Below are 27,298 nucleotides of genomic sequence, written 5' to 3'. Positions count from 1 at the left end.
TCAATTGCAGCTTTGCGCTCTGGTTCTGAGCCACAAATAACAACATCCATTTTAGCCCTTACCCTTCGCTCTGCCAGCCCCTTCCTCTCAGGAGGGATGCTGACACCTCTCACCTGTACTGCTCGTTGGCTTTCAGCTTCCCATTGCACGTTGCCCTGGACCGGCCGCACTCGTCTGTTCCCACTGGCACACGCCAGGTTTCCGGGGTGCTCCCAGGGCTCGGATGGAAGGGGTTGGGGATTAGCACAGCCAGGTAGGAGTCTTCTGTCCCATAATAGTGGTCATACCAAGTGCTGGACATGATTTCCTGGGTGGGCCTCAGCACTGAGCAGGAACACACAGGATGACAGTGTTAGTTCCAAAGTGAAATGCCCTTGCCCTGCGGAGAAGGACTTGGGGGTGCTGGTCGATGAGAAAATGAACATGAGCCGGCTGCAGTGTGCGCTCGCAGCCCAGAAACCAACCGTATCCTGGGCTGCATCAAGAGCAGCGTGACCAGCAGGTCGAAGGAGGTGATCCTGCCCCTCTACTCTGCTCTTGTGGGACCTCACTTGGAGCATTGTGTGCAGTTCTGGTGTCCTCAACATAAAAAGGACATGGAACTGTTGGAACAAGTCCAGAGGAGGCCATGAGAATGCTCAGGGGCTGGAGCACCTCCTGTATGGAGCCAGGCTGAGAACACTGGGCTGTTCAGCCTGGAGAAGAGAAGCTGCGTGGAGACCTCAGAGCAGCTTCCAGTGTCTGAAGGGGGCCTATAGGGATGCTGGGGAGGGACTCTTCATTAGGGACTGCAGTGACAGGACAAAGGGTGATGGGTTCAAACTGAAACAGGGAGTTCAGCTTGGATCTAAGGAGGAAATTCTTTCCTGTTGGGGTGGTGAGACACTGGAATGGGTTGCCCAGGGAGGTTGTGAGTGCTCCATCCCTGGCAGTGTTCAAGGCCAGGTTGGACAGAGCCTTGGGTGAGATGGTTTAGTGTGAGGTGTCCCTGCCCATGGCAGGGGGGTTGGAACTGGATGATCTTAAGGTCCTTTCCAATCCAAACTATTCTATGATTCTATGACATCCAGGGGAGCTGCTGCCCTTCCAGGGCAGACTGGGATGTGCAGGGGCACTTACAGGAATCATTAGTGGTAGCAATGACACCATAATACTCGATCTGTCCGTTCTCCTCGCTGAACAGGTCAGATGGAATGATAACTGTGGAGCTGGCCTCCACCCGGAAGATGTCTGCTCGCAGGGGTGGAGGCAGGGCTGGAAGAGGAACCAGAAAGCACAGCCTTTTAGTGTGTCCCCTGCTCTCACTCCCATATTGCTCAGGCTGTGACTAATGCCAGTGTGACTGCCCAGAGCCCTGACCCACTGCAGTGGGTCACAGGTACCTGAAAGAGTCCCCAGGTGCCTACTAATTAGCAACACTGGGTGTCTTCTGCTGGCGTCTATGGCAAGGCTGTGGGGAAGAAGGGGACTCACCCTCCACTGTTGTGTTGCAGAACAGAGTAACAGCCTGGCTCCTCATCATGTTCATGCCCACTGTGCTCACAATGATTCGGTAGGAAGAGTTTGGCTCCAGCCCCTCCAGGCTGGCCTTGCTTGTAGGGATGCTCATGACATACTTGGAGATGGGAGGTCCATCAGAAAGTCTCTCTGTCACCACCTCGTAAGCCTCCACATCTCCAGGAGAGCTGCTCCAGTTCAAGTAAAGGCTCCTTGACTCTGGTAGGCATTGCACATCCTCCACTGGGATTGGCTCTGCAAAGGAGATACAGCAGGATCTGATCCCACTGGACCAGAGAAATCCCAACCTCAGTCCATACATCAGCCCAGCATCACTATGGTCCTCTACTGCCTGTCCCTAGGTCAGTGAGAAAGGAGCAGAGCTGGACATGGGCAACCTGAGAGCTTTTTGTGCCAAGGGCCACAGGATAAGGTGAATGGGTCAGGGTCTAAGTGTCTTATAGGAGATCTCTGCAGAGGCCAACTCACTTCACAGGTAGCCAGTCCCCAAGGTGATGGTTCTGAAATCCTTGTGTTGGGGCTACCTTAAGGAGCTGATGGCTACCAGAGCATCACCCAGCTGGCTTTCCGTACCTCCCACCATGAAGACTTCCTATGCTCCCATTGATACCCAAGGGCTGATCCAGTCTTGAGGCCACGCAGGCATTTCTCCCCCCATCCCCATGGCAGTGCATACCCACCCACTGGCACTGGCAATGGCTTGGTGCTGCTCCAGTAGGGCCCGGCCACACAGCTCAAGGACACAGAGTAGTTCCTGCCCGGGATCAGCCCCCGGAGGAGGTGCTGGACCTGTCCTCTGCGGAGGACGTGCCTCCAGGGCAGCGTGCTGTTCCGGGGATCCCGCAGCCACAGCTGGCACTCATCCTGCTGCCCAGAGACACTGCCCCAGGAGATGAGCATCGTGCGGTTCCCTTCTACCACCGCGGAGAGGTTTTTGGGGACGGAGGGGGCTGCAATGAGAACCACACCAGGGGACAGTTACTGGCATGCATGTACTCTCTTCCACCCTGTGGAGACACAAGAAGTTGGGTAATGCGCAAGGAAGCCTCATATGCTCAGTGGTACCATTTCTGCAGCTGCCAGCTGCCCCTACCAGAGATGACCTTTAAATGGCAATGGGAGGACTTGCAGAGCGAGGAGCATGAGGAGATGGGCTCCCCCTCTTGCTAATTAGCATGTTTCATTAGAGACCTGCCTGAAGGGCTCTGCACGTGACTGCCAGCACCCTGCCAGCGGCTGGCTGAGCATGGGAGCAGAGGCCTTTGGATTACCCAAGCAAAGTGCAGGGGCTGTGCGGGCAAGCACATGAAAAGGCTTATGATGCTTATCTGCAATGTTCACATTCCTTGAGAAAAAGTCCAGCAGACGCCCAGCCCCTTTTAGTCCCCATGCCAGGAATTCTCAGAGTGCCTGAGGAAAAGGCAGCAGGGATGGTGGGATGTCCCCCCCTGGCTGTGAGGCTTCATGGTCTCCCAGGCTGTGGGTGTCCTCTACCAGAGCATCACTACTGCCATGGGATCCCCTGCTCTTGTTCAGTGACCCATGTCTGGAGGAGTCAGTAGGGCTCTGCCTCCTGAAACAGCAACCACGGCTGCCAGACCGCCCAGTAAGCAGCAGCACTGCCCTGCTCCCTCCCAAGGGGCTTCGCACACCCTTATCCCATTGCTATGGTGGTTCCGACAGCTTTCAGGCTGCAGTCCTGGCCATGTCCCTGCCCCTTCCCACTGCAGGTGTTGAGTCCACCCTGCTGCAGAAGGCTGAGCCTCACGCATGATGCGAGGACCTCCAGGTCTTGCCACTTACTTGTCCAGTCGCTGATGTTCCCGGCGGAGGCTGCGTAGGGCCCTGACATGGACACCACTTCCAGCAGGTATTTGTGTCCTGGGGCCAGGCCAGAAAAGGTGAATTTGCTGGTGCCTTTCCCAACAGACACATTGGCTGCCACAATACCTGATCCCCAGTGGTACAGGAGGAGCCTGTAACTGTCTTGTCCTTGGGGTTCAGCTTGCCAGGATGCACTCAGCCTGTTGGGATACCCCTGGTTCGTCATGTACACGTTACGGGGGGGCAAGGGATCTGGAGAGACAGGATGGGAGATGGGTCAGTGAAAGGTCTGAGGACATTGCCTCGGTATCTCAGCAGTGTCAGCAGAAGGGCTGCACCATTCAGATCAGGGCACTTTGTCTCAGGTAGATGGCTGCGTCCACCAGCCTGGAAGCTTTTGCAAGCTTCAAGTGATGTCTGTCTGAGCAGATAGCCCTGCTCCAGCTGGAGTGAGATGGGTGAGAAGGAAGCTCAACATAAGAAGGACATGGAACTGTTGGAGCAAGTCCAGAGGAGGCCACAGGGATGCTCAGAGGCTGGAGCACTTCCTGTATGGAGACAGGCTGAGAATATTGGGGCTGTTCAGCCTGGAGAAGAGAAGCTGCGTGGAGACCTCAGAGCAGCTTCCAGTACCTGAAGGGGGCTACAAGGATGCTGGAGAGGGACTCTTCGTCAGGGACTGCAGTGACAGGACAAGGGGTGATGGGTTCAAACTGAAACAGGGGAAGTTTAGATTGGATATAAGGAGGGAGTTCTTTACTGTGAAGGTGCTGAGGCACTGGAATGGGTTGCCCAGGGGAGCTGTGAATGTTCCATCTCTGGGGGTGTTCAAGGCCAGGTTGGATGAAGCCTTGGGTGCCATGGTTTAGTGTGAGATGTCCCTGCCCATGGCAGGGGGGTTGGAACTGCATGATCTTAAGATCCTTTCCAACGCTAACGATTCTATTCTATTCCAATGGAAGCTGAATATCTCTGACCACTGCTCCCTCCTCCATGTCTCTCCTCTGAAGCACAGCCCTGGAGCTTCAGCTGGCCTGGAGCTGCTGGAGCTGGTGGTGAGGGTGGGCAGAGCCCTGCTCAGTGCCACAGCACCGACACACCCTGGAGTTCAGGCAGGGCTTTGGGTCCGCCATGGTCAGCGGGGCCATGTCCTTTGCCTTGAGCTGTTGTGACCGCCCAGCAAGACACACGTCCCCCCAGGCCCAGGCACTCACACGTCCAGTTGCTGACATTCCCTGCAGGTGTCTGGTAGGACCCCGCCACGGATGCCACCTCCAGCAGATGCTTGCTTCCTGGGGCCAGTCCCGTGAAGGTGAAGCCGTGGGTGTCCCTCCCAAGCGAGGTGCTGGCTGCCGCGGTGCCCAGCCCAGCGCGGTACAGGGTCAGCGTGTACCCATCTCGGCCCCCGGCAGCGGCTCCCCAGGATGCGCTCAGCCTGTCGGGGTGCCCTGTGCTCAGCAAGCGCACGGTGACGGGTGGCAGCGGGCCTGGGGAATCACCAAACCAGATGTTAGGGACTGGAGACCGTGCAGAAGGAAACAGACTCTTGATGGGATGTTGTGCCATGGGGCAGATGCTTCCTGAGGGCTGGGGCTCGGATGCCCTCAGCACACTCCTCCTCCTCACTTTTCCCTTTTCTGTCCCATCCCACCTCACCTTTGGTGCTGCTCGCTCTCTGTGGTCCCTCACATGCCAGCCCTTCATCCACGTCACCCTCAAGCCCATAGCCCAGCTGAAGTGCCTTTGCCACCACTGTGTGCACAAGCATCCTCCAGCACCCAGCTAGTGCACAGCTGCCTGGGCACAGCATCTATTCTCTGTCTGGTCCTGAAGTCTTTCTGGATGAGGTGCTGGACTAGTCCATCTCCAGAGCAGAGAGCTGCTCTCCTGGGAGAACTGTGGACCAGTCTCTTGCTTTACACTGGTTAATTTCATTAACCTTTATGGTGGTGTAGTTTCTAGCTGTTGGAGAAGACTCAGTGAGGGCATGAATGCTCCTGTATGCATAGAGATGGGGCATCATGGGCAGGGGGATGTCCCTGCACGGGCACAGCTGGGCAAACCTACATGACACCAGCGTGTCCTTGTAGTGACAGGACAAGGGATAATGGGTTAAAACTTAAACAGGGGAAGTTCAGATTGGATCTAAGGAGGGAGTTCTTTACTGTGAGGGTGGTGAGGCACTGGAATGGGTTGCCCGGGAAAGCTGTGAGTGCTCCATCCCTGGCAGTGTTCAAGGCCAGGTTGGACAGAGCCTTGGGTGCCATGGTTTAGTGTGAGGTGTCCCTGCCCATGGCAGGGGGGTTGGAATTGGATGATCTTAAGGTCCTTTCCAACCCAAACTATTCTATGATTCTATGTACCTGTGAGGGCTATGGGCAAACATCCATGTGCTGATGAGGGGAAGACTGTGCTCTTGCAGTGACTGCTGTGCCTTGCACCCAGGCACACGTCTGTGCACATCTCCAAAGCCATCGGGTCCCTGTAAACCTCCCACCCCTGTGCAGGGGATGCTCCTCCAGGCACTCACGTGTCCAGCCACTGACATTGGGTGCCGCTGCCTGGTACGGTCCAGCCGTGGCGCTGGCTTCCAGGGAGTACTCGTACCCTGGGGCCAGTCCCATGAAGGTGAAGCCGTGGGTGTCCCTCCCAAGCGAGGTGCTGGCTGCCGCGGTGCCCAGCCCAGCGCGGTACAGGGTCAGCGTGTACCCATCTCGGCCCCCGGCCGCGGCGCCCCAGGATGCGCTCAGCCTGTCGGGGTGCCCTGTGCTCAGCAAGCGCACTGCGGCCGGCGGCAGCGGGCCTGGGGGGGGAGACACAGGTCAGTGCCAGGATGCAGGTCTGGGCGGAGGGAAAGGAGATGCTGCTGGTCTGAGCCTGTGGATGGCTACCAAGGGTGCGGGTGGTCACGCCACAGGGTTGTGCAGAGCCTCCCCAGCTGGGCACAAGTACCAGGCACTTGGGCATGTGGGAGAAGACGGCAGGATCTGGCTGCTCTAGTATGGCCTCTGCTTTAAACCAGGAAGGGGGAGAGCTGGTGGAGACTGCAAGGAAAGCATCATACTCACGTGTGCAGTGGGTGCTGTTGGGGGTGCTGGTGTGGAAGGGTCCAGCCGTGGCCCTCACTGCCACGCTGTAGTGGGTTCCAGAGCTCATGTTCCTGAAGATGTGACTCCGGGCACCCGCACCCAGCACCGTGTGCCCAACGTGACTGCTGGAGGCTGCGTCATAGATATCCACCACGAAGCCTTCTGCTCCTCGCCCCGCTGCTGCCCAGGACGCCTGCAGTGAGGAGGCAGAGGGGCTGCGCAGGGTGAGGTTGGCAGGAGCCAAGGGATCTGGAAAGCAACAGGGAGAGAGTCAGCCCCCGCGTGCCCCCACTTGCTGCGCAGCGCTACGAGCTGATCCAGAGATCCTCCAGAGAGGAGCATGGGGACAAATGGGCTCCGAGTGCAATATCTCCAGGGTTTGCAGCTGGAAATGGCAAGGGAGATACCCAGAGCCTTTGGGGTGTGTGGGGAGGATTGGCTCTGTGCTGGGAAGGAGTGAGGGCAGGGAGCAGAAAGGTGGCACAGCTATGCAGAAGCTCATGGCACAGCAGGGATGGTTTGGGATGGGGAAGGTGGCGGTGGGTGCTCTGCAAAGCTCAGATGGAGGCTCTGTGGCACAGTGGGATGCTGTGTCCAACCCAACCCATCAGACTTACGTGTCCATTGGGTGACATTGGTGGAGGAGGCTTCAAATGAGCCTTTCATGGCAATGACCTGCACAGCAAACCTGCTGCCTGCCTCCAAGTGAGTCCAGGTGATGTTCTGGGCATCTGGACTCAAGGTCTGGACCCGATCCCTGCTCTGGGTGCTGAGGCCATACAGAATAACGCGGTAGTGGTCTCTCCTGCCAGGGGGCTTGTTCCAGCCTGCGTAAAGCTCTGAGGAGCTGCCTAGGCTGATAAGGCTCAAGTTCGTAGGTGCAGCAGGGACTGTGAGGAAAGACAGACGCAGGAGTTAGAGAGGAAAAGAGCCAGTTCTGAACAAGCAGCCACCTCCTGCCTGCAGGCAGCACACTGCTGCCAGCAAACACTGCTGCCCTCCTCTCGCTGGGTGCCAGCGCTGATCCCCATCCCGTTCTGGAGCTCCTGTAGTGCTCCCACCCAAAATCACCCATGGGGGCTATGGATGCTCACCTGTGCAGCCAGTGACATTCTTTGTGGGGGAGTAGTAAGGTCCAGCTACTGCCCGGATCCTAACAAGGTAGCATGTTCCTGGTTCCAGCTGCTCCAGAGTGACATTAGTGCTGTCCTTCCCAGCTTCCAGGCTCCTTGCTGGTGCAGAAGAGCCTTCCTTGTGCACACTGAGCTGGTATCCATCCCTCTGCCCAGGAGGGGTCTCCCAGTGCACAGCCAGAGCCCAGGCAGTGCTGACAGGGTTTGCCGACAGGGAAGGAGGAGGTAGCGGCACTGTAGGAGAGAAACAGCATGACAGGATGCTCAGGGGTGACTCTGGTTCGGGAATGAAGCTGGGAGCTGCAGGACTGTCAGCATCTAACATGCTAAGACCCAGGTCTTGGTTCCCAGTCCCCCACCAGATGAGAGCCAGGCTGGGTACCAGGGATGGGTGCAGAAGAGCCGTGCTCCTACCAGTGTAACCGACGGCAGTCTGAGAGGAGGTGCGATGAGGCCCAGCCTGAGAAATGATCTCCACACGGTATCGAGACCCTGGCACCAGCCCCTCCAGGTCAAGCTGGGTGACTCCACGTGGGACAGACACGTTCCTGATGATGGACAGGGACTCAGCCACCGAGAGCTGCACTAAGTGGTCTCTGCCACCACCGCCAGACTCTACCCAGCTCACGTGGAGCTCCTGGGGTCTCTGGCCAGGCTGCAGGCTCACATTAGCCAGAGAGAGTGGATCTAGGGGCAAACACAGCACAGAGATCCATCAGATGGAGGAGGTAAGCAATGGAAGCAGCCCAGGACACAGCCTGCACCTCCACACAGGGCGAAAGCAGAAGCTGACTGCCATGTCCTGGGGACTTGCGAGTTGCCCGTGCGTGTTCCCAAGGTGCTGCTAGCAGATGTGTGCTGTGCTGAGCAGAAAGCCCTCAGCTCCCCAGTGGGCTGTTGTGCTCCATAGACAGGGAGCAGCAAGCCCATATGGGTCTCTATGATTCCTCTCTCACATCCCTCTCCCACCAGTCCCAGGAGATCACAAGGGGTCTAGGCAGAAGGTTCTGCTAGGCTGGGGAAAGCTTGAGGTGGGGAAGAAGGTCTTTTGGGTCCAGAAACGATGGCACAGCACCTAATTCATGCCATCTGCTCTGATTCCCAGGAAACGTGCAGGTCTCACCCGAGCCCTCCCTCCATCCAGACACATCCATGTCACTGTTGGGTTTGCAAGCAGTGCCAGGATGCGCCATCCCCGCAAGGGGCTGGGGTCGCTTGTCACTCACATGTCCACTCAGTGGCGAAGTGTGAGGAGGATCTGTAGGGGCCGGCGAGGCTGGTCACCTTCAGGAAGTACTGAATGCCAGGGGACAGCCCCAGGAACGTGAAATTGTGGGTGTCTGGCCCCACCGTGATGTTCCTCTGCGCTGGAAGGCTCTTGCTGTAGAGCTGCAGGTGGAACCGGTCCACATCGCCAGCAGCCTTGTCCCAGAAGGCAGAGAGTCCCAGCGGGCGTCGAGTGTTGGTGAGGGTCACACCGGCCGGAGCCAGGGGGTCTGGGAGAGAAGAGACACCCAAGGCAGTGAGAAGCGGTTGTGGTGTGGAGCAGGGAGTGCACACGCTTGCCCTGGGCACCTCTGCCGCCTGCCCCTGGTGGGCTCAGGTCAGAATTAGCCCTGACACACATCAAACCCCAGAGCATCTCGAGCTTCTGCTCTGCAACACACATGGGAGCGGGTCCCCACCTTCCCTGCTCAGTGATGGGCTCCTCCTGCACTGAAGACCCTTCTAATTCCAACCTGACTAAATGTGGCTCTGCTTCTCCTTCTGCTCTTTGCATGTGTGCATCCCTGCCCCCCTATACGTGGTCCACACTCTGCCTTGCTTCCATGCCATGAACTTCCCGCTCTCATTGGATGCATTCTGCAGTAGGACTGAGGCAGGGGCATCACTCTCACATGTCCAGTCCGTGGCTGATCGCACAGCGGATCTGTAAGGTCCGGCCGTAGCAGCCATCTCCAGCGTGTACTGTCGCCCAGGGACCAGGTCCTCAAAGGTGACATTCGTCCACTCCTTCCCCACATCCACGCTCCTGACCCGCTCCTGGGACTTGGTTTCCCGGAGGGTGCCTGTGTAGCCAGTGCTGCCGGCGGGAGCTGCTCTCCAGGCGGCTTGCAGGGAGGTGCTGTGGCCCTGGTTGCTGAGGGTGAGCTGCTGCAGCGGCAAAGGATCTAGGAAAGGAAAGGCCTAGGGTGAGAGCAGCACCCAGCCGGGGTCACCCCGCAGATGTGCGACCTCAGATGTGCAGGAGACCCTGCCCTGGCGAAACCCACAGCCAAGCTTTGGCCGCTGCCTCCCCATCACCCTGCAGGGACTGGGACAGCCCAGAGCTCAGACTGGCAAGGCAAGAGAGGGCTGCTTTGGTGCTGAAGGTGCTGGGATGGCCTGGGCAAGGTGGAGAGATGGTTCAAGGCAGTGGCGTAAGGGGGCAGCCCAAGGGAGGAAGAGGAGGAAGAGGGCACCAGGCTCTGCTGACCCTTAAGCTGGGTGGCTGGGATATAGACCAGGGTCAGACACATCCACCTCTGTTTTCTTCCTGAGCTTTCCACCCTTTTATTGCATGAAGCTGCAGAAGACCTGGTGCTAGCACATCCCTGAGGCACAGCACCACAGGAAGGGCAAGATCCCATGGGAATCCCGGGGCTGGCTGCAGTGAGGGCTGCGGCACTCACATGTCCAGTTGGTGATGCGCTGGGGTGAGGATGTGTAGGGGCCAGCCACGGTGCTGACCTCAAAGGTGTAGAGAGTCCCAGGGCTGAGTCCCTCATAGGTGAAGTTGGTGGCACCTCTGAGCAGCGACCTGTTCTTCATGCGGTCCTTCATGGGGTCCTCCATGGTGCTGAGGGCCAGCACATAACCCTCTCCCATTGCCTCCTCCCAGCTGGCTAGCAGGCTGTGAGGGCTCTCCTGGCTGGACAGACTCACACCCGATGGTGGCAGTGGCTCTGCAGACAACAAGGATGGGGTCATGCCATGGGGCAGAGCATCAGGCAGCCAGATTGCTCCCAGTGGTCCCCCCACCAAACACAGGCAGCCAGGGCTGCAGGAAGAGCTTTTCACTGCCCCCAGCACCAGGGGCTGGGCAAGTGCCTCCCCACTCTGTTTAAGCTCCATCTCTTCCTTCCTGGCATGGCAGCTCTGCAGCAGCACCAGGTGAGGCTCCATAAGACCCCAGGAGGGACCAGGCTGCAGGTTCTGCTGCTCTGACCCACAGCCTGCTCTTGGAAACAGGTACCACTGCACTGCCCAGCCCCACCTCTGCCCCTCCGCATCCCTCCTCATCCTCCCCCTGGGCATCAGCCCCTGTCTCCATCAGGCAGCAGAAATGGCCTCAAAGGACACTCAGGTTTTCTGCTTACGTGTCCAGGCTGCTGCGCTGCGCGCTGATGCCCGGTAAGGCCCAGCCACCACTGTCACCTGGACAGAGTACTGCTTCCCGGGGCTCAGCCCATGGAAGGTGACATGACCGCTGTCCCCGCCGACAGAGATGTTCCTCGCTGGAGCACCGTCCTCTCCCTCCCGCAGCGTCACCAGGTAGAAGTCCCTCTCTCCTGCTGGGGTGCTCCAGCGAGCCTGCAGGGAGCTCTGCTCCTCCGCACTGCTCAGGGTCACGTTGCCAGGGCTCAGCGGGTCTGGAAGGGAACAGCACGGTGTGTGTCAGGATTATGGGGTGCCCCGGACCCCACACACATCCCCTGCTCCCTCATTCCTAGGGTTACATCCACGCACAGACATCCCTCTGGAGCAACGCTCCCTCGCACAACCGCTCCTGCTCCAGACAAAGCTGGCAGCCCCGCTGGGAAATTCCTCAGACTCCCCCTCGTCTCCATTCGTGTCCTGCCACGAGCGCGCTGACATTCCCGGGAGCCGCCCAGGACCGGCCTCCTGGCCCTGTGCCCCTGGCGCGTGCCCCTGGCACCGGGGCGTTTCGCTGGGTCTGGCGGGTCAGAGCCGCAGGCAGCAGCCGTGGGACTGAGTCAGAGTCACTTCACAGCGGAACCCAGCCAGGGTGTGGAGCTCTGAACCCCCCGCGTCAGCACCGAGCAGGAAGGAGCTGGAGACTTGTCATGGACCAGCATCACCGCCCGGGGCAAGCCACCGGCACAACGGCTCTGAGCTTGGCACCTCCATAATGTGCTGCTCCTCACTGGAGAGTGCCAACGCTTCCCTGGCATTCGGCATGAACTTGCTCTATCCAGGAGGCTTTGTTTGCCTTCTCCATTTCCCCTCTTGGTTCTCCTGGGAACATCTGGGAGGGCAAGCCCCGGGACAGTGCTGTTTGCAGTGCTATGGGCACGGTGTTGGCAGCAAACCAGAAAGCTCCAGTTCAAACCAGCTGAACTGCTACCCCCTTGCCCTATTTTCTCTGCTGCCCTTGAACAGCCCCGAGGCCAAGCTGCACCGAACACCAACGGGATCTGCTGCCCTTCCATCCTGCTCCTCAGGGAGAGCCCACAAGCTGATCCCAGTGCATCCCAGCGAGAAGCACCACTGGTATCGTCCCCCATTCCTGGGCACCACACTCACATGTCCATGCGGTGGCATTGGGCCCTGGCACAGTGTAGGGCCCAGCCGTGACGCTGAGCCCCAGCCAGTACTGGGTGCCAGGCTGGAGGTGCTGGAAGGTGTAACTGGTGAGGCCCCTCCTGGCAGACAGGGTCGTGGTCACCGTCCGGGTGAGGAGGTTGTGGAGCGCAAGGTGCAGCCATGCGGCCCCCGCAGCACCCATCCAGGAGGCGATGAGGCTGGTGCTGGAGCCCGGGCTGAGCCTCAGCTGCGTGGGGATGGAGGGAGCTGAGGGGAAAGAGGAGGCAGCGAGGTTCAGCACGGAGCTTCCTGGGACCCTCCTGCCCCTATGCCCACGGCTGCTCTCTATGGGGCTGGCAGGGCTCTGCTGGAGCCTGTCCCTCCTATGTCCCTTCCCAGGCAGGCTGGGGGGCTCCTGGGGTCTCACACTCCTTCAGGCTGCAGAGCTGGCGGCCACGTGGGTAATGCAGCATTCCTGCAGCTCCCACCAGCCAGGACCTTGTGCCAGGATGCCCAGATTGCCCTTCTCCTACGGGGACATGGAGCACACAAACCCAGGCTGCGGGTCCTGCACTCTGGGCTCACAGCAAGGATGAGAAGAAATGCCCGTCCTACACAAACTCCCTATCCCAAGCCTGGAGACCTCTCTGCCAGCCCAGCACAGCTGGAATCTGTCCTGCACCCCTCCTGCCAAACCCCATCTCCCATCTCTTCCCTCTTGGCAGGCACACCCGTAACTCCCTACCTGTCCAGTGGTGGATGCTGGTGCTCGCCTGGTTCGATCCAGCCAGGGTGCTGACCTTCAAGGCATACTCACTGCCAGGCAGCAACCCGTCAAACAGGAACGTGGAGGCATTTGGTGAGATGGACGCGTTTCTCACCAGCGTCTGGGAGTCGCTGTGGTACAGGGCGAGGTGGTACCCGTCTCGATGCCCACGGCCATGTGCCCAGGAGGCGAGCAGCAGGGCAGAGCTCCCACCACTGCTCAGGCTCAGGTTGCGGACAGGTAAAGGACCTGCATTGGACATGGCATGGATGGTGCTGGCTGTTTTGGTGGTGGCTGACCTGCCAATGCTCAAAGCACAGCCCCATTGCCGACAGGAAACCTGGAGAGAGGCTTTGGACAGGGGCCTGTAGGGACAGGCCAAGGGGAATGGCTTGAACCTGCCCGAGGGGAGACTGAGCTGAGCTCTTAGGCAGAAGCTGTTCCCTGTGAGGGTGCTGAGGCGCTGGCACAGGGTGCCCAGAGAAGCTGTGGCTGCCCCATCCCTGGCAGTGCTCAAGGCCAGGCTGGACACAGCGTCTTGGAGCAAGCTGCTCCAGTGGAAGGGGTCCCTGCCCGTGGCAGGGGTTGGGGCTGGATGAGCTTTAAGGTCCTCGTTCTAGAGCTCTAGGCATGGCATTCTCCACCCCTCAGCTCTCTGCAATCCACATCAGAAGCTGGTCCATCATTAGCTCTCTTTTTGTAGGTTTTCTGCCTTCACCTGCACTGATTTACTCAAGGATCCTCACCTGAGCCGTGGACTCACCAGCCTTGCCTCCTTACTTCAGCCCTTGGCATCAGCCAGGGATGGTGTACAACAAGGCTTGGTAAGGTAGCCAGTAATTGACAGAGTTGTGCCAAAAATCACAGACAGATGCTCTTTCCTTGCAGCGCTTTCTGCACCTCCAGGCATCGCATTTTCTACCCCTCAGCTCTCTGCAGTCTACATCATCAGTTGATCCATCATTAGCTATATTATTCCTGAAGATTCAGTATAAACCCTGCAGGGACGTGACCCTCCCTCCACATGGATGAGGGAATGACCCTTGCGGCTCTGGGGACCAGGGAAGGGCCCTAAGCCTTGTGGAAGTGAATAAAAGCCCAACACCCTGACCTGGACTTCACACCCTCCAAACGACCGGTAGGGGCATTGAAACCCTTTGGACCCTGCAGCACCCGGGGACCCCTTACTTGTCTGCGCTGTGACTGCCTGGCTGGTGGTCTCCATGCAGGCAAGCGTGGCTGTCACCTCAACCCTGTAGCGCGTGCCAGGGGTCAGCCCATGGAACCAGAAGCTGGTGATGTTGGGTCCAGCAGATCCATTCTGCAGCGGTGCGCCTGAGCCCAGCGGGGAGAGGGCGAGCGAGTATCTCTCGGCACCCGCCTCCGGCTCATCCCAGGATAGAAGGATGGAGTCTGGCCGGCTCTGGTCACTCACGCTGAGGTTCAGGAGGGTCCCTGCAGGGGCAAAGCCAAAACCCTCAGCAGGGAGCTGTGGTGCTGCTGGGTGGCCAGGCTGCAGGACCAGGGTCCCCAGCCCACCCCCCTCACTGCACACCCTGCACTGCCCCGCTTCCATCAGGCCCCCTAATCCCCAGGGCTTGGAGTGGCCTTTGGAAAACACAAGAAGGTTCAGAAACCCCCATGGACTGGGGTCAAAAGCACTACGTGAAAGAGATGCTCCTAAGCATAGAGCATCTCCTCCTTTGGAGAAAGTCCAGAAGGCTTCAGGCCATCACATGTTTTGTCCAGAAAGCCCTGGTTTATATCAGGAACACGCTCCCTGCAACTGTCTGTGCACGGCCTCTGACAGAGGACAGCATAAAGGCTGCTTTGGAGGGATCCAGGCACAGAGCCCCCACTGTCCTGCCCAGTGCACGGATGACACGGAAAGAGCAGGACACTGCATGCGTGGAAGAAAAGTGGGGTCAGATTTGTACCCCCTTGCCGAGACGTGTCCCTGCCTCAGCCGTGCTGCAGCAAGCACGCTGCGGCCACAGGGCTGCTGCTGTGGCATCCAGTTGGGAGAGCGTCTGGGGACAAGGAAGCGGCGTGCAGGGCTTGGCCTGATTGGTGGGTCACTGGCCAGCTCGGCTATTGAATCCTTGCCCTCAGAGCTGCTCTGGAACCACCTCCACAAACAGGAGCCAGACAGAGCCTGTCTGTCAGGAGCAAGCTGGCAACGTGTCCCTGTGCCTCCACTAGCAGGCTGTGTGCGCTCGCCATCCCAGCCTTGCTGTGGACCATGAGCTCTCCATTGCGTTGAGCCTTTGGGAAACACCACAACAGCTCTAGTGCTAATAAGACATTTGTGTAATAGCACTGAAGATGTATGATGTGGAACACGTTGTAACAGGCTCACATACGATCTGGCACAGCAAAAAAAGCTTTAGACAAGCACAGCTATTGCCCAGGAGGTCTGCCTGGGGCTGCCTTTACACAGCCAAAGAGGAGCAGTGCGGGGTGAGGCCAGGGGCAGGGGCACCTTTGGGACCGCTCCAGTGTTGTGTGCGGCCTTCCCGCAAAGCTGTTTGGAGCTACACACAACTTGTGTTCCATGCAATGGAGCCCGCTGCCATTCTGAGAGCTTCGCTCAGCTGCTGAGTGGAATTGGGGTGCATCTTTTTGCCCTGGGAAAAGCCTCAGTGCTGTCCCTGAGCAGCCCAAATGCAGATTCAGGAACAGCGTGCTCAGGAATGGCTATGTGAATGGAGCTGGGCGTCCATGGGGTTGGGTCAGCAAGGACCCAATTGCAGCAGCTCACTGAGCACGGGGCATGGCTGAAGACAGCCAGAAGGGTTGTGCCCTGCACGGAGTTCGAGCAGGGATGTGTTATCACCGTTTTATCTCTCTTACGAAGGGATGAGTCCTCCACCCATGTTTGTCTGCTTCTCTTGGCTTCCCAATAGACTGCACTGCCTACCTCCAATCACCTTCACCTCTGCAGCACAAATGTACTCATCTCTGAAACGGGCCAGAGGCACCCTCCAGCCCCGAGGCCCTGGATCACTGCACTGCTCATAGATAAGCCCTGCTAACCACATCACAGGCAGCCACATCCAGGTACACCCCATGCCCTGCCTGGTGCCTGCGGATCCTCTGGGAGGGTTTGCAGTAGCAGGGCCAGTGCCATGAGGCTGTGCTGCTCCCCAGGCAGCTCAGCACAGCCATGGGGTACGATCCTGCCCAGGCAACTGCAGGGGCTCCGTGCAGGGGCTCAGCTGCTGCTGAGCCCACTTAATGCTCCCTGGGAAGGAGCGAGCTTTGTCCATCTCTCACACTGCCCCCCATAAGGCTGGCTGCTGGAGAAGGATGGGGCTGAGTCCTTCCCTTTCTCAGGCCATGGTCTGCAGCCTGCAGTTAGGCTAAAGCATTTACGAAGCTACTCTTAACTCCAAGAGTCCTGGCCCAGCACCCATCTCACTGCACCAAGGCCACCCTCTTCAGCCTGAGAACCCCTTTGCTTTGACTTACCTCTATCACCGTGTGCAGCCTGTTCCTCCAGCCCTGCCCGCGCTGTCCGGTTGCATCCCTCACCCTGCGGATTGAAGGTGTCAAGTGAGAGAGGGAAGGGATGAGGTGGGCTGGGGTGAGAGCAGCGCCTGGGAGAGGTGCAGGGTCCCATCCTGCGTCCCGTCTGCGACCCTCTGGGGGCTGTGACACCTTTTCCCAGGAGAGCCCAGGCCACTGCTCAAGGCAGGGACAGACTCGGCACACGTGGCTTGTGGGCTGCCCTGGCCCTTTGCGTGGGTCCTGGGACTGCAGAAACCAAGATGGGGCCATGCCCACAGGGGAAGACACCCCAGCGAAACAGCCAGTGCACAGGGGGAAGAGTTGGGGAAGGAGGGAGCTCCAGACAGGCCCTGGCAAGCTCATTCCCTCGACAGGCACCACTCCTTCCCAAGGTCATGGGGAGGATGGAGGGACCCCAACCCTCAGCCTGCCATCCCCCCCATGCTGCGGAGCGAGGGCTTGGCCTGAGAGCTCCAGAGCATCCAGCACCCTTCACACCGCAGTGGGTGCTGAGCACACTCGTGGGACACCGGTTCCCCCACAGTCTGCTTGCAGCAGGGTGTGCCCGGCTTTAGGTTGCGTCCAGCTCCCTCCACATTAAAGGAAATATCTCTGCCCACTCCCTATCCCACAACAAGCCCCAGAGGAGAGATCATCTTTGGTTATTTCCCCCTTGGCTCTGCTGGCTGACTCACTGCTGGCTCCCCCACCGACCGTGGTGCGGAGGAGGGCGAAGGGGCTCCGAACCCCTGGGAACAGCAACCAGCCAGTTCCTGGGGTGAGGAGCTGTGCAGCCATGGCAGCAGTAACACGCTCCCATCGCAGGCACTGGGCACGGCGGTGGAGGGGGAAGTGGAGGAAAGAGCCAGCTCTTAATTGCAAACGTTGCTAATTTGGTTCAGCTGCAGAGCCGGAGCGGCAGCCCAGGAAGATGCCGTCATTCCTCAGCGGGGTAGGACTATGCAGAGCCCCTGCCACCAGTGAGCTCGGAGCCAAGAGCCTGCATGGGCAAGTGGGGGATTGAAGAGAGAAGAGCTTACCTCTGCCAGGGTTCCCAGGAGCCGTGGCACCCACAGGACAAGCAGCGGCAGCAGTGGTGGCCTCATTGGGACTGGGGTGGCTGCAGATGAGAGGGATGACAAGTTGGGGGGGGTGGGGGGTGTAGCTTCTTAGCAGCGGTTGTCACCAGCCAGCCCCTTCTCCCATACAGAGAGGGGCTGCCTCCCCGCATGCTTCCCGAGTGCGGGTGCCAGGATGACCTCAGTGGGGCCCGCGGTGCACATCAGCCCCTCCAGCGGTCCTCGGGTGCGGGGCTGGGAGAGGCGCAGGGGGTGCGTGTGCCCCGCGCTGTGTGCATTTGCTATTGTCCCCTCGGTCCGCGTCCCTCTGCGGCGGCTCTGAAGCTGTCCCGGTGCCAGCGTGTGCGTGCTGCGGCCGCAGAGCTGCCTGCGGGGGGCTCGGCGCTGGGGCTCTGCCTGCGGCTGGGGCTCTGCAGGACCGGAGCCCGCTCTGGCCATCGGCAGGAGCTCCGCTGAGTTGTGGGAGTCGGTGCCGAGAGGGGAGGAGACCGGACAGGGCAGATGGCGGCTCCGAGCGGGAGGGGAGTGCCCAAACCAGCCCCCAGCGACGGGAGGAGGGGCGCAGCGCAGCCTCCGGCAATGCGCTGGGGATGCTGGAGCAGCGCTGGATGCGGAGCGCTGTGCACCTTGCTTCTGTCTGTGCCCCTGCGTGCTCTGTTCGTGCCCCCTTTAGCCCTGTGTGCGCGGGGTGCCGATGGGGAGCGGAGGGAGCGGTGTCCCTGCGTGCGATGCCCGCGGCGCAGGGGTGGGCAGATGGGAGCCGGGGAAGCGCACATCCCACGGGCGCAACGATGCCTGGACCGTGCTTTGCCCACGGGAGGGGCTGGCTGGCTCTGAGCCGTGTCCTGTCTGCTCGTGGGTGTTAGAGGGGCTGCTGTGTGCGGTACAGCCAAGGGGGGAGCAGGCTGTGCCCCCTGAGGGGCCCGCACTGTGCAGTGCGTGGCAGGGCGCCAGCTCTGATTCAGGGCAGAGATGCCATTGGCTTCACATCAGCGCCGGAGATCTGGGACAGTGCTGGAAGAGGTTCAGTGATGCATCTATCCCGGAAGCCAGGGCAGCCTGTGTGGCCATGGGAGTCTGTCCCAGTAGCCAGCACAGCCACCAACAATAAGCAGGCTGTTCAGGCTCTGCTTGCTGCTGTAAGCCACAGAGCTGTCAGGGTGGACGCAAGCCCCAGCTGGCCCCAGGACAGCAGATTCCCTCCTACAAAGCCTCAGAGGTTTGTCAAGGCAGGACCTGTGACAGAGCAGCCCCGGTGCCTGGGCAAAGACATAGGAAGGCCGCAGCCCTTGCATGTAATTGAGAAGAGAGGAGCACACAAGGGCCCTGGTTTAGGACCCATCTCCTACCCCAGATGGGGAGCAAGCTGAGCCCGCCAGCGTGCTGCCCCAGCACTCCTGCATGAGAATGGGCTGGGGAACACCTCTGCACCGTGCCTTGCTGCCCACCCTGATGGGACTGACCTCTGAGCACAGGGCCAGAAGTGTCCCAGCAGCTTTCCCAGCCTCCACATGCTGCTGGCACCCTGGCCACTGGGATGTGCCCATACCAGCCCCACTGTGCTCCCTGAGCTCAGGGTGTTTGAGCTGTGCCTGCAGTGGAAACAGCCCAAAGTGCTGGTGGGAGCCAAACCCAGGCCCCGTTCCTGGCGCCGCACGGCTCAGCCACCTCCCAGACTGGACAGAAGAAGCTGCTCATTATGTGCCGGTGCTGCCCTCCCCACGGCCACCCCGGTGACACGGTGCCACCACAGGTGCGGACACACAGAGAGCTCTCCTTCAACCGAGGATGCCAGATCTCCCCTCTGGTCCCCCCGACAGAGAAGCCTCCGTCTGTGCCAGACCCAAAAACAACTGCAGAAGGTTTCTCCACCCAGCAGCTGGAACCAGGCCTGGAAACTCAGGGGCTGCCGACTCATCACATTCTCCATAAAGCAGCAAAGGCTACTGCAAGGAGCAGGGGGATGGGGGACGCGCAGCCGGCCATGAGCTGTGCAGCCAAGCCACTGCCTCCTGGAAAGGGGGGAACCTCAGGCTGGGTGCTTGTCCTTGCCCCGGGCCCCAGTGGAATCATCCAGCCTGCAGCAGAGATGGGAAAGGGGACCTCTGGCAGTGCGCCCATCACTGTGGTGTCAGGTCTTGCTCATGCTGAGGGACACAGATGCAGTGTAGTGGCAAAGGTTCCAGGCAGTCCTCCTGGCAGTGCCAACCTCAGACCGGAGCAAAGTCCACCCCCAATTTGCCTTTGCACTCCACGCACTGGACTTTACTTCAGGGGCTCTGGGCATGGAGATGGTGGCACAGGGCTTGCTCCCCCTGAGGCCTGTCACAGGCCTCCCACTCCCTGGAAGCACCAGTGGGAGTGAGGATGAGCAGGGTGGGCAGCAGAATGTGTGCCTGTGGCACCCAAGTGTCCATGTGTGCTGACAGAGGCGGGCAGTGCTGCCAAGGCTGGGCAAGGGCACATCCCTGCACATGGCTGCCAGGGGACAGCGTGCAGGCAGCGATGCTGTTGCTTCCTGAGGGACTCATCCTGCTGCCCAGGCAGGCACTATGCCATGAGCAGTGCTGTCAGTGCACGGAGCAGCCTGTGCCCATGTCTCGACATGCAGCCCTGCCGTCCCTGCAACAGCTCTGCCATCCCTCCCTGGCCAGGACACCTTGCCTCCGAACTGGCACCCTGCCACAACAAGGTGCTCAAGGGCCCCATCATGTGAGGCACTGATGCCACTGTGATTGGGCTCAGAGCAGCACTGGGGCTCCTATTCTGCCTTGGCCCAGCAGCAGCAGCACTGTGGGCCCTGTTTCCTTGTGCAGACCATTGCTGTGAGTTGCCCCAGGCCACGATTTCTCCCCTCTGCCACCTCGGAGGTGCTGAGCACTGCCTGGGGCTGCGAGGGAGGAACAAGGGGAACAGGCTGGTCCTGGAGCAGAGCCTGTGCAGGATGCAGGTGCCGCTGAGACCTCTCTCTTCACAAGGTTCACACGCCACTGCTCACCAAACCTAAACCCTAGAGCGCTGGGATGCTCTTCCTTCAACCCCTCACAAGTGTTTAATCACTTCCACATGGAACCCTGCCAGTGCCGATGCCTGCCTCTTGCCCTGGGCTTTCAAACCTTGGAGCTCTTCCCATCTGGCAGAGAACGGAAGGCAGGGAGGCAGTGGGAGCCATCACCCCTTCTGCAGGGCAGCGCTGCGCCCAGGGCGGGCACGGCCGCTCTGGCCAGGCTCTGGGGTGTCCGGGAGTCGCAGGAATGACTGCCATGCTCGGGTGGTGCTTGCGCTCCCCTCCCTCGCTGCTGGAGACCTGGCAGCAGAGCCCGCGGTGCCTGCGGGTGCGCACCCGGCGCCGCAGAGCTGGGAAGAGCCGGGCCGCGGTGACTCAGAGCCCGCTGGAGCCGGCAGAGCCGGGCGGACCTGCTCTGCCCCCCGGGGGGTGGGTGCTGCCCTGGAGACGAGCAGGATCAGGAGTCCCCTTGCCCTGGCTGGGGCCAGAGGCACCCGGTGGGGAGAGCTCGCAGCAGCCGGGGAGAGCCTGCCCCGCATCGCAAGTAGCACTAGGGCAGCAGCCGGACGGCCCCAAAACCACCCCATCACCGGAGCCTGCGGAGCCCTATGGGGCTCTGCTCCCACCCTGGCATCCCATCAGGGATACCTGTGCCAGCACAGGCTGATAGCAAAGGTTCCCGTTGCTGCCAGGATGCCACATTCACAGAACCCAGAAGTAGCCATGAAGCAGCTCCCAGCGCCCACCCGTGCCTCATCCTGCTGGGGATCCCCGGTTCCAGATCCCCCCACACAGGTACAGCGATGCCAGGCTCTGCTTCTGGCACAGCCACGCACAGAGGCTGCCTGCTCCGCACCACCTGTCCCGTAGCCCTGGGATGGGGTTTTGCCCTCACCGTGCCAGAGCACAGGAGGGTCCACGCTGCTTTCCCCACCGCACGCATCCCGGTTTCAACCGCACGGCCGGCAGGAGAGGGAGGGCAGCAAGGAGCGGGAGCGGTACCTGTCCTGGTGGACATGCCCGGTGTGGTCCTCAGCCTGTGCCTGCGAGCCTGGCGCGCACCGTGTCAACTTGGCACACTCACTCCTGCCGTTTACTGCTGCTTGTGCAGGGCCCTGACGCTCAAGTCTGGGCTGGTCCCGCAGGAAGGCCCGCCTGGGCTCGCCCAGCGCCTCGCTGCAGGATGCCAGGGAGGAGGGATCGGCTGGGCAGGAATGGCTCCTGTGAGGGCAGGGGTCTGCGCACCAAGGGAGGGTGGGAGATGTGTGCTGTGCATGGCTCGAACCTCACCTCGTCTTGTACCACATGCTGCTGGGAGCATCCTGCGATGGGAAGGAGCCTTGGGGATGGGGAGCATCCCTTCATGCAGCTGTTGCAAAGGGAGACAGGGAGAGCGCCAAGGCTGTGATGGAGCCAGCACAAACACCCAGGCCCACACTCCAGCCCTGCAGGTGTCTGTGAACTGTAACTGCTGAAGGATTTGCTGCCCTGAGCATCGTTAGACCAGCCACCATTGTGCAGTGAGAGCATCCTGGTCCCCCTCAGTCTCATACCAAGGGGTGGATGGAGAGGAGCCGGTGAGTTTGCTTAAGAGCTACAAAGCATCCCAAGAGCTTGTCCAGGGTGGAACCTATCCTCACCCTTGTGAGCATGTGTCCAGCTGGTGCCTGGGTGCACAGAACAGGTCTTGCCAGTGGGTTCAGAGGAAACCTGGGACCATGGGAGCAGGTACCAAGGCACCCTCTCCCCTGTCTTGATGGATGTGGCAAGAGCCATGGCAGCAAGTGTGAGGACTCCTGTTTCCTGCAGTTCCAGCTGACAGCAAGGGCTGGAGTGCCTGTTTCTGGTGTCACTGAGAGAGGTTGGCAGGATTAGCCCAGCTTTAGCCCCGTGTGGTGGCTGTGGGTTCCCCCACGTGTGGTGCAGGGGAGGGGGACTTTGGCCACTGACCCTTTATGGTTCCATAAGGGTCAAGTTAATGCTCATGCTACCGCTACTGCTCAGGGGGGGGCAGCTTCCCCACCATGGGCACTGTCCTTGCTGGGCAAAGCTCTGTGCAGGGAGCAGGGAGAGGGAAGGGGATGCTGGCTCAGCCCAAGGCAGCGGCAGGGAGGGGATGAAGCCCTGCACACTGCTGCCCTGCTCAGCAGCTATGAGAAAACACAGCCTCCAAACGTGGAGATCAGCTCCACTTCCAAACACCGCCCTGAACTGCAGAGCTCACCTCAAAATGAAACCAGCCCCAGCCCTCTGCTCCCGAGCTTCCTGTATAATAACAAACCTGCCCGACGGCCGCATTTGCACACAAAAGGTTTTGTTTTCAGGAGGAAGGTCTCTCTTTTGGAGCAGTAAACACAAGGCCTGCCCGTCCTCCGTGCCTGCCTCTCAGCTCAGGGCGAAGGCATCGTCCCCTCTTGCTGCCTGGCTGCTTTCCTTCTTCTCCATCCCTGCGAGCAGACTGCTGCCTGCAGCAACGCCTTGGAGCGCAGGGAAGGTGCAGGATGGGGCTGTGCAAGGGCCCTTCCTCAGAGGGATCAGTGTCTGCCTGTGGCTCTCCTTGCACCGCAGCGGTCCCAGGGCACTGTGGTACCTGGGGGTGCTCCCCTCCCCGCAGCCTCTGCAGCGCCTGCTTCTGCAGCTCCTCAGCATCTCCCTGGCATCTCCCAGAGCACCCGGAGCCAAACACAACACAAGCGGCGCCTGCTGCTTTCTGTGTGCAGCCCTCAAGAGGAGGCAGCTCTGCTGCTTCACAGGAGCAGATGGGGACCCCCCAGCTCAGCTCCAGGACCCCCAAGACCCCCCCTCCCCAGGCTGACACGCGTTTGGGGCTGGCACAGCTGCAGCCTGGCTGCTCCCCAGGGTGCTGCCATAGGCGGCATTCACCCATCACAGTGAAAACTGCTTCTTGGGCTGTGGGAATGGGTCTCATGGCCAGTGATTGCTAAAGGCTCTGCTGGCACCAGCTCAGCCCCACCAGGCGGGTGCTGGAATTCTGGAGCAGGGGTGAGGCGGTCACAGAGGGATGCAGGATCAGCCCCTTCCACCATTGCCTGTTGACAGTTTTGCTCCTGTGAAGCATCTGTGCCTTCAGGCACAGCCTCTGCTGCTTGGCTTGGCATGGCGGGGCCTTTCATTGGGTCTTGCAGGGTGACGTGGAGCTCAGCCTTGCCTGCCCAGGGGTTCCCAGTGATGTGTCCATGGAGCTGAACACCCTGGTTTGAGGGCTTGGGGGCAAGGAGGGTCTGACCCTTCCCAGATGCCAGCCTTGGAGCGCTGGTCTCCACCTAAAACACTGGCAGAAGCTATTTTCACCCCTGCGCTGGGACACACGTGCCCTGCCTCAGTTTAGCACCCGTGCACCGGGAGGCAGAGATGCTCTGCTGCGGGAGGCGAGGCAGAGCCGGCAGCAGGGATGCATCAGGTTTTGCTGTGCCTCCTCATCCCTCCCTGGGCTGTCATCAGCAGTGAGCTCAGCACTGGGCTGTGAAGCCACGCTACCCTGTTTCTGCCATGGGTGCTGCGGCTGGGCTGGCCCCAGGGCCCAGGAGGGACTGCCCAAAGCTCGAAGGGATTCGCGGCGCTGCTGTTTGGCTTGAGCCGCCTGCCTGGGGGAGCCTAAACCAACAAACACTGCAGAGCAAAGGAGCGTTTCCCTGCTCCTGCCTCAAGCGGTTTCCTGTTTTCCAAGCAGCTCTTCCAGCAGCACTGGGGCAGAGGACTTGTCTGATCCCAGGGCAGACCCTCGTCAGGAAGACAAGTTCCTGCTGCTTGACGTCGGGCAGAGAAAGATGTCACAAAAGACTGGCTTTAGGATCAGCTGCGACCTTTACCTGGAGCAGGAGACAGCATCACCTTCTTCCCCTCTGGGCTGAAAGCATCTTTCCCCTCCTTTGCAGAGTGTTGGCAGAGAGTCTGCCCCAAAAGCCAGCCTGTGTCATCCTTTGAAGTGCCCGACCCATGCAGAAGAGACAGGCAGAGAAGATGCTGACACACTCTGTATGTCACTGCTTGACTCAGTCCTGGCTCCTCATGGAAGACAGGATCCATATGGGCCTCCTCAGGGTCCATCCTGAATGCTTACATGCTCAGCCATCCCTGACAGGGAACATAAACCAGGACCTTGCAGGAACAGAGGCAGACATGGGGCGCTGACCCGGGCAGTGCTGCAGGATGCAGCCCATCACACAGCACATCCTCCCTGCCTGCGGGAGCAGGCAGCAGGGCCCCTACCCGGCATATGCCCACAGGCTGCAGCACCGGAGTGACCCCAGAGCCCAGCTGAGGTGACTCCCATGTCTGGGAAGAGAGACCCACAGGAATGGGCAGGCAGAGCTGGAGATGGCCTCTGGCAGGGGTGATGCCCACCAAGTGGGATGTGATCTGCTGCTGTGTCGTGGGACCATAGGATCCCGGAGTGGTTTATGTTGAAGGGACCTTAAAGCTCCTTCAGCTCCAACCCCTGCCACGGGCAGGGACCCCTTCCACTGGAGCAGCTTGCTCCAAGCCCCTGTGTCCAACCTGGCCTTGATTTGTCCTGCAGTGCTGAAAGCCCGGTGGTCCATCCTCTGCCTTGCAGTGAAGGTGCCCCTGCCCCAGGGCATCTGAGGACTCCTCGTGGCCCCAAAAGCAGAAGAAAAAGACACAGACCTTGGAGTTTCTCAGCTTTTCCTTCAGATCTGGGGCATCCGCGGCTTCCAGCACCGTGGCTTTGCCACAGGGAGCGACAGAAATATCCCTGATACCTGGAGCTGGGTTAAAACAGGCTCCGTGTGCACTGCGGGAGCGGCACCGTGCAGGTCCCATCCGCTCTGCATTGCTGCCCTCTGGCTGCCTCCACACATCCATGGCTGGAGGGATGGGACCTGCCCTCGTTGTCATGGCCTGGGGTGCACCACAACTCACGAACCTGCCTTTGGGAGCAGATCAAGGCGGTTTAGTGCATCACCAGCCTGGGGGGGGGGGGGGGTGCTGGCAGCCTAGTGCCAAACACAGCATCAAGGGCTTGAGTTGAGAGAGCTGGGCTCATCTGCACATGCAACTCCCGAGGTGCTGGCAGCCCAGGACGTGCCCTGCTGGGCTTAGACAGGATTGCCTTGGTGGGATTCAGGGTGGGAAGGCTGCGCTCAAGGGATGGTAGGGGATAACAGGATATGGCAGCGGATTCACATTTGCAGGAGATAGCAAGGTTTTTCTGTGCGTTCTCCGCCTTAAAAAGATGCTTTAATAGAATGAGTAAAGCAACATGGAAAGCTCAAGAAAACCTGGCTTTCAGTAAGAGATCTGTCAGGGCTCAGCTCTACAGTTTGCCCAAGAAAAGGTGAAGAGGCCGCCAGGGTGAGTTATGCAGGTATCATAGAGTCATGGAATGTTTGTGTTGGAAGGGACCTTAAAGCTCCTCCAGCTCCAACCCCTGCCACAGGCAGGGACCCCTTCCACTGGAGCAGCTTGCTCCAAGCCCCTGTGTCCAACCTGGCCTTGAGCACTGCCAGGGATGGGGCAGCCACAGCTTCTCTGGGCACCCTGTGCCAGCGCCTCAGCACCCTCACAGGGAACAGCTTTTGCCTAAGAGCTCAGCTCAGTCTCCCCTCGGGCAGGTTCAAGCCATTCCCCTTGGCCTGTCCCTACAGGCCCTTGTCCAAAGCCCCTCTCCAGCTTTCCTGGAGCCCCTTTGGGCACTGGTGCTGCTCTAAGGACAGTGGTATCTGCACGGAGATGCCTCCTGTCCAGCAGCAGCTGTGCTACGCCCGCAGCTGGCAACTGGAGGATCCAGGCTCTTGGGTAGCCTCTCCCTGTACCACCGGTTTCAGACAACTCCAGCTCATCCCCACCTCCAAGCCTCCGTGCAGGAGCTGCTTGCTGGCACAATGCACCATGCAGCAGCAAAGCCCTTTGGCCCACATAGCTGCATCCTCAGGTCCGTCCTATGCTGGGGCCAGATGGTACAGTCAGCATCACACGTACGGGCTGTTTTCTAACGAGGTTAAGAAACTTAGCCCCCGTGGAGGGACAAACTCAGCATCTGTTTGACTTGCTGAACCTATTTCTGCACCGGACGTTGGCTGAGAACGGGCTATTTTTAACCACCCCTGGGTTACTGTGCTCTTTCTGGCTGTTATCACAGGCTAGGATTGGATCGGAGTGCTCTTCACAAAACACTCACCGCTGATCCCAGACCAGATAAGCCTACAGAAAGCCAGCACCACTTCCCCTGGGCCCAGCGCCACGTGGGCACAGGCTGTCTCGCAGCAGACATGGAAGTGACTGCTTGCTAACCGCTTCCTTTCCTTCTGAGCACCTCCCTCCCTCCTGCCTGTCCTGACAAGTTTGCTTCCTGTTATTGATAGCGGCCCCTGCACCCTCCGAGCTGTCACCACACTCAGTGACCCCACCAGAATACAGCCCTGGGGTGCACAGAGCAAACCCAACCCAGCTTTGCCGGGGCAGGCAGGAGGGCTTGGGCCATGCCACTGGGTGCCAAGGAGCCTGCTGCCACAGGCTGCAGTGTGCCAAGGGAGCCTGGGTGCAAGCAGCACGAGTCTGCAGGGTTTCCAGGCCTTTTGGTGCCTGTTTCACAGGGAGCTGCCTTGTCCTGTCTGCTCTGGGGATGGGGAGGAGCAGGGGGGTTCCTGCTCCTTGGTGCTCCTTCCTGCTCACAGAGCTCACTGATGTCAAGCAGATGCTGTGGGATAGAGCCTCCTGAGAGGCCACACGTGTGTGTGTGTGTCTTGGCCTGTGGCAAGCCACAGTTTTCTGCCCCCCTGCCACGCAGACAACAAGCTCCCCAGGGGAAACTGAGGCATGCAGCGTTTCCCAGGCAGCCTTGTCAACAGCACAGCTCACCCAGA

General features: G+C 59.9%; 1 protein-coding gene across 3 annotated transcripts in view; it reads right to left on the bottom strand.

Annotated features, from left to right (window-relative positions):
* The window catches only part of LOC136023674 (receptor-type tyrosine-protein phosphatase V-like), a 33,250-nt gene extending 15,320 nt beyond the window's left edge, over positions 1-17,930 (bottom strand). For 2 of the 3 annotated variants that reach the window (XM_065698362.1, XM_065698364.1), the window contains exons 1-20: positions 17,408-17,930; positions 16,329-16,392; positions 14,046-14,312; positions 12,837-13,106; positions 12,092-12,358; positions 10,924-11,196; positions 10,237-10,509; positions 9,463-9,735; positions 8,791-9,060; positions 7,979-8,251; positions 7,526-7,798; positions 7,049-7,321; positions 6,411-6,680; positions 5,873-6,145; positions 4,557-4,829; positions 3,322-3,594; positions 2,199-2,468; positions 1,474-1,752; positions 1,120-1,254; positions 114-324 (exon numbers count right to left, since the gene is read on the bottom strand). In XM_065698362.1, the coding sequence (XP_065554434.1) occupies positions 114-324; positions 1,120-1,254; positions 1,474-1,752; positions 2,199-2,468; positions 3,322-3,594; positions 4,557-4,829; positions 5,873-6,145; positions 6,411-6,680; positions 7,049-7,321; positions 7,526-7,798; positions 7,979-8,251; positions 8,791-9,060; positions 9,463-9,735; positions 10,237-10,509; positions 10,924-11,196; positions 12,092-12,358; positions 12,837-13,106; positions 14,046-14,312; positions 16,329-16,392; positions 17,408-17,473 (4,826 nt within the window). In that variant the 5' untranslated portion in view covers positions 17,474-17,930. The remainder of the gene's footprint in view (positions 1-113; positions 325-1,119; positions 1,255-1,473; positions 1,753-2,198; positions 2,469-3,321; positions 3,595-4,556; positions 4,830-5,872; positions 6,146-6,410; positions 6,681-7,048; positions 7,322-7,525; positions 7,799-7,978; positions 8,252-8,790; positions 9,061-9,462; positions 9,736-10,236; positions 10,510-10,923; positions 11,197-12,091; positions 12,359-12,836; positions 13,107-14,045; positions 14,313-16,328; positions 16,393-17,407) is intronic. The other variant, XM_065698363.1, reaches the window with a different exon arrangement.
* Positions 17,931-27,298: the final 9,368 nt, after the last annotated feature.

The sequence above is a fragment of the Lathamus discolor genome, chromosome 19, assembly GCF_037157495.1.
Source record: "Lathamus discolor isolate bLatDis1 chromosome 19, bLatDis1.hap1, whole genome shotgun sequence".
Taxonomy (NCBI): Eukaryota; Metazoa; Chordata; class Aves; order Psittaciformes; family Psittacidae; genus Lathamus; species Lathamus discolor.
The sequence above is the reverse complement of the archived record's forward strand: the minus strand, read 5'-3'. Positions and strand labels throughout refer to the sequence as shown.